The sequence below is a fragment of the Borostomias antarcticus genome (assembly GCF_949987555.1).
Source record: "Borostomias antarcticus genome assembly, chromosome: 12".
Classification (NCBI taxonomy): Eukaryota; Metazoa; Chordata; class Actinopteri; order Stomiiformes; family Stomiidae; genus Borostomias; species Borostomias antarcticus.
This window is the reverse complement of record NC_140245.1, coordinates 15,511,200-15,523,901: the sequence shown is the minus strand read 5'-3', so window position 1 is coordinate 15,523,901 and position 12,702 is coordinate 15,511,200. Positions and strand designations below refer to the sequence as shown.

Here is a 12,702-nt window from a genome sequence, read left to right as displayed (position 1 = left end):
TTGATTCATCAAACTGGTGCCACAATCTCTTTCAAACCGCTTAACAATCTGGCAGGAGAATTGCCTCCTGGACAGCTGGTTACAGCTGAGACACCTGAGACGCACCCAGAGGTGATTCGCACGGCTCCATCTAGGTCCTGTGAGACACAGACAGCGCCTTGTGCGGGCACAGAGGTCATTGGAAGCGGAACTCAGCTATTGGAGGGACCAGCGAGTCATAGCGGACGGCGTTCCAATAGGCAGAGTGTCGGCTCACGTCAACGTTTTCACAGACACGTCTCTAGATGGCTGGGATGGTACATGTCTGTCCCAGGCCGTAGGTGGTTTGTGGGCCACCGGGGAACAGCGCCACATCCCAGATAGCTAGCGGATCTGGGCCATATATGGGCCGGAACTAAGCCACAAGTGCAAGATCTGGCCTGTATATGGCCCTAATCGGATTGCTGTCTGGGATCAACCCCCTAGAATTAGAGACGGTGCCGCTGGTGTTGCGGCACTTCGCCCACCTGGTCAGGGGGCGCGATGTGCTGGTGCGGTCAGACAACCAGACCACAGTAGCTTACATTAACCGGCAAGGGGGAGTTCGGTCGCCGGCACTTCACCGGCCGCCTGAATGTCGGAGCGGACTAGGGTGGGCCTCATCCGGGCGAGTGGAGCCTACATCCTCAGATTGTGGCTCAGCTCTGGGCACGGTTCGGCAGGGCCGAGGTGGATCTCTTCGCTTCGAGAGAGAACGCAAAGTGTCCCGTCTGGTTCTGGTTCAGGACCAGCCTCCGCTGGGGGTGGACGCGTTCGCTCACGCCCCCTGGCTGAAGGTGCTGCTGCATGCCTTCCCACCGGTGGGATTAGTCCTACCGTTACTTGCCAGAGTACGGTCGGAGGGTCTATCAGTGATTCTGATTGCGCTGGACCAACACTGGGAAAGATGGTATGCACAGGTGATGGCCATGACGTCTGTGGACCAGTGGCTCATCCCTCAGTGGCCGAACACGCTGTCCCAGGCGGAGGGCTCGATTTACATGCCTCCGGTTCTGGGGGCGGCCACTGGCGGCCTGGCTCTTGACCGGTGGAGATTTTCTGGTAGAGGACTCTCTTCGGCTGTGATCAGTACACAGTTTCCTCTTTTACGCGCTGGTGTGAAGAGAGGGACATTGCTCCCGAGTCCTGCTCGGTTGAGATGATCTTGGAATTTCTTCAACACCTGATGGATCATGGAGACGGTTTAGCGGCGTCCACTATCACAGTGTATGCATGCGCTATTTCCGCGTTTCTGACCGGCGTGCGCCGTCTTCGCCCAGTGCGTAAACCTACGGCGCCACCTTGGGATTTGCTCTTGGTTCTGAACGCACTATGAGAAGCGTCGTTTGAACCAGTGGAGCAGGTCTTCCTCAGGTGGCTCTCTATCTAGACCGCGCTGCTCCTTGCATTGACATCAGGCAAGTGGGTCAGTGATCTGAGAGCACTGACGGTTTCTCTCATCTGATGTACCTCGATCTAGTGTATCAATGTGAGAGCTATCACTCAAGACTCATCCTGTATGAGAGAGAGGTGACATGGAGCTGCCTCAGGTCTCTCTCAAACAGGCCCCTGTGGATAAGCCCTATAGAACCATACCCCAGATACAACACCCCCATGGATATATCAGATACTATACAACCATACCCCAGGCAACACCTTAGGCACCATCCCACTGAAGTAATGGATGTCTAAGGAATGCTAAGTTGACAGTAAGCAGACAGTGTGATATCACAATGTCCTCTAAAACGAAGCTTTGTTTGGTGGATTTAAAAAAAAAAAATTTTTTAATCTGTTTTCATTAGTTACGTTACGTTAGTTCTGAATTTTAAACTAAAAGGGAAAGGGGCCTTGGAGCATTTGGAATGTTGCATCAGTAGTTCGACTAAGGACACCACTTAACATTCCTGTTAACAAAAGTGAATCAGACACAGTAAACTGGGTGAACCACTTATGATTTGATTGGGGTCAAACAATGCTGTATCGAGGCCTTTGATTTGAGTTTTGAGTTCTCAGTGGTAATGCTATTGTTAGCAATGTTACCAGCAGTGTCCTCCATACCTACCCAGATAGAAAGCGGATGTTTTATAATTCTGGCCCATATATGGGCCGGAACTAAGCCACAAGGGCCAGATCTGGCCTGTATATGGCCCAGATCCGCTTGCTTTCTGGGTAAGCACTGAAATACTGTACAGCACGTGTGTTAACTGTATAAATCACATCCTACAGTACATATGCCTAGTCGGTATGAAAACAAAATTATTTTAACATACAGAGAATGCTAAGTATGCCAAATAACAAGCATCCCCCCCCTAAAAAAAAAGGGGCAGAAATGTGGATAAAGTAAATACCATTATGTGTGTACAGTACATAATCTAATGTAAAAAACATATACTTACAAAAAGACATACAAATAAACACACATACAACACACACACAGAATACACATTACAGAATACACAGAATACACATTGTCTTGGCCAGGACTCCCTGGAAGAAGAGATCCTGTATCTCAATGGGACATCTTCTGGTTAAATAAAGGATAAATAAAATAAATAAAAAACAAGACTTGGGCAGACATAAAAAAGACAACTAGAGAGAATGTCCACACAAAATAACCAAAACATATAAAACATACATAAACAAGTCATTATTTTAAACAAAGAGAGAAAATAAAATGAGAAAAGTAATGAGAAGGAAACATGAGCAGGCAACGTGTAGATCTACAGTGACATATAACTGTAATCTACATTATAATTACAGTATACAGATACATAGTCTCAATGAACAGGAAAACAGTATATGGGCTTCTTCTGAGGGAACGGTTTTCAATCAATAATATCACACATACTGAAATATCCAAGAAAGGGATGTTAGGACTATGCAAGTCAAGGGTGATCATCTCTGGGGGCAAGAAGTCGGCTGCCTGAGAACTGAGAAGATAAAGGTGGAAGTCCAGCTCTATATTGATAATCATTCTGGCAGCGGTCAGTGTGAATTGAATACCAATAGTTTCTCGGTTTTTCACACCAGGAAAGGTGCATGAACATCACCACTCCTTTGTTGTGCCTTTGACTCGTATTTTGTACTTGCTGTTTGCACTGTCCTGTCTCTGCACTGTCCTGTCTCGTCTATCTCATCCCTGCACCCTGTCCAATGTTGTCCCCATGTTATGAACCATGCCCGAAAGCAAATTCCTAGTACGTTGAAAAACTACAATGGCAATAAAACAAATTCTGATTCTGACAGGAGAAATGTCAGAAGACTTTTCATGTTGGCTAAGAGGTGTGAATAGATCTAAACTATTAATAACATTTATACTTTTTTCTTTTATGTTGGTGCTTGTGGGTGGATAACAGACCCTGCTACCTCATTAAAATCTGTCTCCCATATCCTCTTGTGTGGTGCCACGGAAGATCTGCTACCTCATTCAAATCTGTCTCCCATATCCTCTTGTGTGGTGCCACGGAAGATCTGCTACCTCATTCAAATCTGTCTCCCATATCCTCTTGTGTGGTGCCACGGAAGATGCCAACCATTGTTTTTCAGCCGTGGTTTAACGCAGTCTTGCTCCAGCAGCGTAGCTAGCTAGCTACCTCACCAGGACGGAGAGAACCAGATCCCTGGCACATTTCTACACCTTCAAGCCGTTGCCTGGGGCGATAGTTCAAGATATTTTTTCTAATGCAGAACTTAAGGACAACATTGAATTAATGTGGATTCAGGTCAGCCTGGTGCTCCAGTGGCCAGTGGAGCTGGGAGAGAGGGAGGGAGGGAGAGAGGGAGGGGGAGAGAGAGAGAGGGAGGGGGAGAGAAAGGGAGGGAGGGAGGGAGGGAGGGGGAGAGAGAGAAAGAGGGAGAGAGAGAGGGAGAGAGAGAGAGGGGGGGGGAGAGAGAGAGAGAGAGGGAGGGAGAGAGAGGGGGGGGAGAGGGGAGAGAGAGATAGAGGGCGGGAGGGAGAGAGGGAGGGAGGGATGGACAGACATAGAGAAAGAGAGAGAGTTGCCCCTGAGGATTGCTTGCTCACAGGCGTAGGGTAGTCGACGCACATCACTAGTCAGCGCAGGCCGGGCAGATGGGTCTGGAGATGTGTCATCCCAGAAGAGAGAGGCCAAACATTGCACCTGACAAGCTGGTTCGTTGATAGCGATGGGCACCTGGTAACGCCTCGCCTGTGTATTTACTCCTAGGCTAGGGTGTGAAATGCAGTGTGATGCGAGCGCGCTGTGCAGATCATGACTAACATCTCTCGTTCCCTCACTGCGCAGATTCTGACGTTCTGTACAGGAACAGAGACGGCCATGTGATCAAGTTCAACTTTGCCTCCAACAAGACGGACGTTGTCCTGAGGAACAGCACATTTGTGAGTTTGTAAGGTCTTGTGGACCCACTCCATGATCTCAATGGGACTCATTTCATTTGGAATACAATTGCAGAACTATATAAAAAGACAAGCTCTTTTTTAAAGATACATCTCTTTGTCTCAAATGTGATAATTGCGTGAGTCATGTAATTGGTTGTATTATGGTTAATGGTTGTACTGTATGTTAGTTACACAATAGATGTGGGTTTGCTTGCCTTTTAATTATATATGTGAGTATGTATGTGTGTGTGTGTGTGTGTGTGTGGGGGGGGGGGTATTTAGACATTCCAGTCACATGATTTAGTGGAGAATAAGCATCAGGATTCTTCCATCACAATAATATCTCCCGTGACCCAAGATCGAGGTGCATTTCTCACCCAATTTCAGGACTCGGAAGGCAGGTGAAGAAGGCTCAGTGAGTCTAATCCATAAATAATGCAAAAATAATCCAAAAACTGAAACACAAGGGCAATGTAGAACACGGACCAGACACACACACTCTGACAACGAACCAAGGAAACAGGAGGGCACACACACATGACACTATGTAGGCGGCAATGCCAAAACACACACACACACACACACACACACACATGGCTGGAGCATCCACCGACCAAAATGTTCTCCTTCACTTAACCCAAGACACAGGGCAAAACAATCAGGAGAGCAGACAGTAAAGGGTTAACTGAAACAAGAAGACAGCTCAGCAGAACCAACAGGGGGCACACAAGGAGAGGGAACGCACAGGAAACAGGAGGGCAGGGTCAGGAGGAGCAGGGTGGGGTCAGGAGGAGCAGGGCGGGGTCAGGAGGAGCAGGGCAGGGTCAGGAGGAGCAGGGCGGGGTCAGGAGGATCAGGGCGTGGTCAGGAGGAGCAGACCGGGGTCAGGAGGAGCAGGGTCAGGAGGAGCAGGGTGGGGTCAGGAGGAGCAGGGCGGGGTCAGGAGGATCTGGGCAGGGTCAGGAGGAGCAGGGCGGGGTCAGGAGGATCAGGGTGGGGTCAGGAGGAGCAGAGCGGGGTCAGGAGGAGCAGGGTCAGGAGGAGCAGGGCGGGGTCAGGAGGAGCAGGGCAGGGTCAGGAGGAGCAGGGCGGGGTCAGGAGGATCAGGGCGGGGTCAGGAGGAGCAGAGCGGGGTCAGGAGGAGCAGGGTTAGGAGGAGCAGGGTCAGGAGGAGCAGGGCGGGGTCAGGAGGAGCAGGGCAGAGTGTGACACAGTTCTGTAGCAGCTAATCACCCCGTCCTTCTGTCATAATTTTAGGAGTAACTGTTTTATTGATGGTAAACCTTCTCTCTGTCTGAGGTTTATTGATGGTAAACCTTCTCTCTGTCTGAGGTTTATTGATGGTAAACCTTCTCTCTGTCTGAGGTTTATTGATGGTAAACCTTCTCTCTGTCTGAGGTTTATTGATGGTAAACTTTCTCTCTCTCTCTGTCCTAGGTGGCTTTCAAGGTTGCAAAGTATTCAGTTTCTCCAGACATGAAGTATGTGCTCTTCGCCTACGATGTCAAACAGGTGGGTTCGCTCCTGTGCACACTGGAGGGGGAGGGAGGGGGAGGAGACCTGGAGGGGGAGGAGGGGGAGGGAGGGGAGGAGACCTGGTGGGGGAGGGGGAGGGAGGGGGAGGAGACCTGGAGGGGGAGGATACCTGGAGGGGGAGGAAGGGGAGGGAGGGGGAGGAGACCTGGAGGGGGAGGAGACCTGGAGGGGGAGGAAGGGGAGGGAGGGGGAGGAGACCTGGAGGGGGAGGAGACCTGGAGGGGGAGGAAGGGGAGGGAGGGGGAGGAGACCTGGAGGGGGAGGAGACCTGGAGGGGGAGGAAGGGGAGGGAGGGGGAGGAGACCTGGAGGGGGAGGAGGGGGAGGGAGGGGAGGAGACCTGGTGGGGGACGGAGGGGGAGGAGACCTGGAGGGGGAGGGAGGGGGGGAGACCTGGAGGGGGAGGGAGGGGAGGAGACCTGGAGGGGGAGGAGACCTGGAGGGGGAGGATACCTGGAGGGGGAGGGGAGGAGACCTGGTGGGGGAGGGAGGGGGAGGAGACCTGGAGGGGGAGGAGACCTGGAGGGGGAGGAGGGGGAGGGAGGGGAGGAGACCTGGTGGGGGAGGGAGGGGGAGGAGACCTGGAGGGGGAGGGAGGGAGACCTGGAGGGGGAGGGAGGGGGAGGAGACCTGGAGGGGGAGGGAGGGGAGGAGACCTGGAGGGGGAGGGAGGGGGGGAGACCTGGAGGGGGAGGGAGGGGAGGAGACCTGGAGGGGGAGGATACCTGGAGGGGGAGGATACCTGGAGGGGGAGGAGGGGAGGAGACCTGGTGGGGGAGGGAGGGGGAGGAGACCTGGAGGGGGAGGGAGGGGAGGAGACCTGGAGGGGGAGGGAGGGGGGGGGACCTGGAGGGGGAGGGAGGGGGAGGAGACCTGGAGGGGGAGGGATGGGGAGGAGACCTGGAGGGGGAGGGAGGGGGAGGAGACCTGGAGGGGGAGGGAGGGGGGGGGGACATGGAGGGGGAGGAGGGGGAGGAGACCTGGAGGGGGAGGAGGTGGAGGGAGGGGGAGGGATGGGGAGGAGGGGGAGGAGACCTGGATGTTGATGACCTCATGCAAAGTTGAAGGCAATTGATTGACGGAAATTCATATGGAAAAAGCCAAACATATAATCATAAGCTGTATACAACTCTGTTGGAAACCTCACATAAATCAAATCCAAACGGGATAAATCCATTGCAATACTGCACAAAACGCAGGACATCTTGAATCATAAACCATTATTTATTCTGTCCTAATCACTCATAATTCCATACATTACATACAGTGTGGTATGGGGAAAAAAAAACTAGTACAAATTCCAACTACTCACACACACACACTGACATACACCAGTCCTGGGCTCAGATCCCCTTCCCCTCACCCTAACACGGGTCCGTATCCTTTTCCTACCCCGATCCTACCCCTGACCCCTGCCTCTATCTGGGCCCAGGCACATTCACGCACACACAGACATACACCAGTGTTTGCCATGTCTCTCCTATGATGTTATTAGCCTCTCTTACTCTGAAAATGTAATTTAATGTTATTTATTGCTCTATAAATGTTCTTAGCCGGTAGACAAACATACTCCAGGAGCTTGCTTGATCGCCTCGTTGACAGGGGTCAGGGAAGAATTTTTACAGCTCACTTATCTGGCCCCCGGGTGATTACTGTTTTTTTGCTTCCCTCTGGAATATGTAGGGGTGGGATGTCTGTCCACCTTCCTTGTTCTCTGTAAAGCGCATTGTGTTGCCTCTGGGTATGAAATGCGCTATATAAATAAAGCTTTGATTGATTGATTGAACTACTGCAAAAAACAGCCATACTGTACCAACAGTCAATACAGATTATAATCACCCAACCAACTTAGTATTAGGGCCGGCTGAAGCTCAGGAGGTAGAGTGGGTCGTCCAATGATGGTAGGGTCGGTGGTTCGAATCCCGGCTTCTCCTGACCTGTCGAAGTGTCCTTGGGCAAAGACACTGTATCCCAAATTGCTCCCAATGAGCAGGCCGGCATTTTGCATGGGAGCAGCTGTGTGAATGGGTAAATGAGAGGCCTTCGTTGTAAAGCACTTTGGATAAAAGCGCTATATAAGTGCAGTCCATTTACCATTTACCATTTATGAATTCATACTCTACAAATAATGTTCAGAGATAAAACCAGAACACCCTGGCTGTATCCAAGGGTTGTTTCAATCAGAGAGCAGCTGTTCATTCACCAGACGGAGTGTTTGAACATGAGGGAGAGGACAGACAAATATATGTCAGTTAAAGGGGCCAAATTATGGACAAGGAATAATGAACTGAAAGAAACTAGCACTATTTTGCATGTTTAAGAAAATGTTCAAAAACATTACATTTGAAAGATAGACAAGATGTGACCATGAGAGAAATGACTGATTGTGGTGTGTCTTTGTTTTGTTTCTGTTTCTGTTGTGTGATGTTGTTTCTTTATTCTCTTTATTCTTCTGTACAGTATATACACTATATGGATAAAAGTATTGGGACGCCTACTCATTACACCGACAGGAGCTTTCATGACATCCCATTCTAAATTCATAGGCATTAATATAGAGTTGGTTCCCCCTTTGCGAAAGCTTTCTACAAGATTGTGGAGTGTGTCTGTGGGAATTTTTGCACATTTATCCAGAAGAGCATTTGTGAGGTCTGTACTGTACTGTGTGTGCCTACACAACCAGCAAGCCAAACTATAGAGTCAGGAATCATCTTAGTTGTCTTGTTTAGTAAGATGCTGTTGCTTTCATATTCGTAAATAAGGAGTGAAACTGAAAGAGATATAATAGCAGAAATATCTAAATGAAACGATATGCCATAGTAGGCTATAACTCAAGGCTAAATACTGCATGAGACACCAAAATCATAAACGTCCATGAATATGGTTTGCGCTGCAACAACTGCATAACAAGAAAGTAAGGGATAATGAATGAGGGGCGGGTCTTTGTGCTGTTTAAATGTCCTAACGAGGGGCGGGTCTTTGTGCTGTTTAAATGTCCTAACGAGGGGCGGGTCTTTGTGCTGTTTAAATGTCCTAACGAGGGGCGGGTCTTTGTGCTGTTTAAATGACCTAACGAGGGGTGGGTCTTTGTGCTGTTTAAATGACCTAACGAGGGGCGGGTCTTTGTGCTGTTTAAATGACCTAACGAGGGGCGGGTCTTTGTGCTGTTTAAATGACCTAACGAGGGGCGGGTCTTTGTGCTGTTTAAATGACCTAACGAGGGGCGGGTCTTTGTGCTGTTTAAATGACTGGAGTGAATTGCCTGAGGCAAAGCCGAGAATTTACCTCTACGAAGGTAATTTAAACAGCACAAAGACTTGCCCCGAGGCCTTTCAACGGCCTTTCAACAGAAAACATAATTCTGAGAACAAAATGCATCTACAGTATTGCTGATATTAGCTTTGAAAAGTTGATAATTCATGGTTAGAGTTATACAATTTCCATAGCAACCAGTAACCTTTATAGTCCCTCTCCACCCAAATCTAACATTATGACGTTATCACTCGTCTAGACCCAGTCTCATTTTATTAGTAGGCTAATTGTTGTTGTTATTAGCAGCAACAGCAGCAGTATGTCTCTAGAAATGTTTTGGACGAGTTGCCGACAGTTTGCGCCTCCAGCCAATCTGCGTGCCTGTCTATGCCATAACCTGACGTGCACCTCGTAGCTAACGTTACCGGCTATAGCCAGCCAGTGGAACTGTCGTGTTCAGACGACTCTGACTCTGGAATATGTAGGGGTGGGTCGTATGCCCACCTCCCTTTTTCTCTGTAAAGCGCATTGTGTTGCCTCTGGGTATGAAATGCGCTATACAAATAAAGCTTTGATTGATTGATTGATTGAGAGACAGTGACCCCCTACGCCCATGGGCGGTTCGTCTCTCTTCCTCCTGTCCTCCTCAGTTTTTTGAGTCACCAGCCGCCACTGATATACACATCTACTGGTTGAAGTCAGGGCTCTGTGCTGGCCAATCAAGTTTTTCCACACCAACCTCACCCAATCATGCCTTTATGGACCTTGCTTTGTGCACTGGGACACAAGATTGCTGGAATAGAAAAGGGCCTTCCCAAAGTATTCCCACAAAGTTGGAAGCATAGAATTGTCCAAAATGTCTGAAACATTAACATTTCCTTTAACTAAGGGGCCTAGGCCAACCCCAGAAAAACAACCCCAGACCGTTATCCCTCCTCCACCAAACTTTACAGTTGGCACAATGCAGTCAGGCAGGTAACGTTCTCCTGGAATTCGCCCAACCCCAGACTAGTCCATCAGACTGCCAGACAGAGAAGCGTGATTCATCACTCCACAGAACACGTTTCCACTGCTCCAGAGTCCAGTGGCGGCGTGCTTTACACCACTCCATCCAACGCTTGGCATTGCGCTTGGTGATGTAAGGCCCTCTCGAACAACATCAGTGTCTCACCTCACTAATGCTCTTCTGGATAAATGGACAAACATTCCCACAGACACAATGCAGGGAACAAGTCTTCCCAGTAGAGTGGAAGCTCTTATAGCTGCAATGGGGTGGACCAACTCCATATTAAAGCATATGAAATTAGAAGTGGATGTCATGAAAGCTCCTTTGTTATTGGGTATAAATGATCGGAAAAATTACAATTTATAGATCTGCCCCAGCACAGAACCACGAAGAACATTGCACCGGCTACAACAGACTGGTAGAACATGTTGAGCATTGTTCTACATACGCCAAAGGACCTGTTGTCCAGGTGCACCCCCAGGTGCTTGTATGACTGGACAACCTCGACATCAACCCCCTGGATGGAAACAGGGGTCAGCTGAGTCTTCTTCCTCCTGAAGTCCACCACCATCTACAGTACCTGGTCTTCCCCATGTTGAGCTGCAGGTGGTTCAGCTCACACTGGCCAATGAGGTCCTACTACGCCTCTGTGTTCCTCCTCCTCCTCTCCTCTACTAGGCCTCTGTGTTCCTCCTCCTCTCCTCCTCTACTAGGCCTCTGTGTTCCTCCTCCTCTCCTCCTCTACTAGGCCTCTGTGTTCCTCCTCTCCTCTACTAGGCCTCTGTGTTCCTCCTCCTCTCCTCCTCTACTAGGCCTCTGTGTTCCTCCTCCTCCTCTCCTCTACTAGGCCTCTGTGTTCCTCCTCCTCCTCTCCTCTACTAGGCCTCTGTGTTCCTCCTCCTCTCCTCCTCTACTAGGCCTCTGTGTTCCTCCTCCTCTCCTCCTCTACTAGGCCTCTGTGTTCCTCCTCCTCTCCTCCTCTACTAGGCCTCTGTGTTCCTCCTCCTCTCCTAGGCCTCTGTGTTCCTCCTCCTCTCCTCCTCTACTAGGCCTCTGTGTTCCTCCTCCTCCTCTCCTCCTCTACTAGGCCTCTGTGTTCCTCCTCCTCCTCCTCTCCTCTACTAGGCCTCTGTGTTCCTCCTCTCCTCTACTAGGCCTCTGTGTTCCTCCTCCTCCTCTCCTCCTCTACTAGGCCTCTGTGTTCCTCCTCCTCCTCCTCTCCTCTACTAGGCCTCTGTGTTCCTCCTCCTCTCCTCCTCTACTAGGCCTCTGTGTTCCTCCTCCTCTCCTCCTCCTCTACTAGGCCTCTGTGTTTCTCCTCTCCTCCTCTGACACATCCAACACTAGCAGAGTGATGTGAGGACCTCTGCTGGGTTGTAACTGTGCAGAGTCAGACATGTTGAGTGGGAACAGGAAGTGAGAGACAGGACGGCCCCTTACTGGGAACCACTCTCTCTCTGACTCTGAAAACGTGTGTTCAGTTCATTCATCCATCCAACCTGTGTTCAGTTCATTCATCCATCCAACTTGTGTTCAGTTCATTCATCCATCCATTCATCCACAGTCCATTCGTTCAAGACTAAGACATCGTCAAAATACTTCCTCAAATTCCTCAGGAAGACTGGATTTAGGGTATTCTCTTTCTTGTGAGATGATTCCATGGGCTCATTTGGTTCTAATATTCATGCATTAATAATCACCTCTACATACATTTAAAATATTAAATAATGTAAAGCTCTACTAAAAACTACATTTGAAATATTAAAAGAAATCGTGAAAAGCTCAATTTCAGAAGTCTGACCTTTGCGTTAACCCGTTTGTCCAGCGTAGCTGGCTTTAGTACTCTGCTGATTTACTGTTGATCTGCTGTACTCCACATATGTTCTCATCACTGAATAATTTACATCCATTTTTTATTGTAGGTTTATCGACATTCATACACAGCATCATACATTGTTTACAACATCCACACAAGGTAAGAGGCTGATGGGAGTTATTACTCTAATATCCATCCAGGCTTATTCTGTGGATGGATGCATTTTTGTACCAACTCTAATTCATCAAGGCGATGACATCTTTTATTCAGCAACAGATGGTGTTTGTTAATATATGTGTGTGTGTGTTTTGTGTTAGAGAGGTGTGGGAATTGAACCCACCTGAGGTCCAGAATGCAGTGCTCCAGCACGCAGCCTGGGGAGTACAGGGCCAACAGCTGGTGAGTGTCCAGCGTACACACACGCACGCACACACACACTCACACACTCACACACAAATACAAACAACACTCTCTCTCTCTCTCTATCTATATATCAATCTTTCTCTCTCTCTCCCCTGCTCTATCTATCTCTCTCCCTCTCTCTCTCTCTCTCCCCTCTCGCTCTCTCTCTCTCTCACTCTCTCTCTCTCTCTCTCTCTCTATCTATATATCGATCTTTCTCTCTCTCCCCTCTCGCTCTCTCTCTCTCTCTCTCTCCCTCTCTCTCTCCCTGTCTCTCTATCTCTCTCTCCCTGTCTCTCTCTCTCTCCACCCT

At 49.4% G+C, this 12,702-nt stretch overlaps 1 protein-coding gene across 1 annotated transcript in view; it reads left to right on the top strand.

Annotated features, from left to right (window-relative positions):
• Window positions 1-12,702, top strand: part of LOC311315740 (inactive dipeptidyl peptidase 10-like) — a gene marked incomplete at both ends in the record, with an annotated part of 77,480 nt that overhangs the window by 47,229 nt on the left and 17,549 nt on the right. Inside the window, 4 exons of the mRNA XM_084446443.1 lie at window positions 4,284-4,378; window positions 5,816-5,890; window positions 12,094-12,146; window positions 12,305-12,386. Coding sequence (XP_084302569.1) covers window positions 4,284-4,378; window positions 5,816-5,890; window positions 12,094-12,146; window positions 12,305-12,386 — 305 coding nt within the window. The remainder of the gene's footprint in view (window positions 1-4,283; window positions 4,379-5,815; window positions 5,891-12,093; window positions 12,147-12,304; window positions 12,387-12,702) is intronic.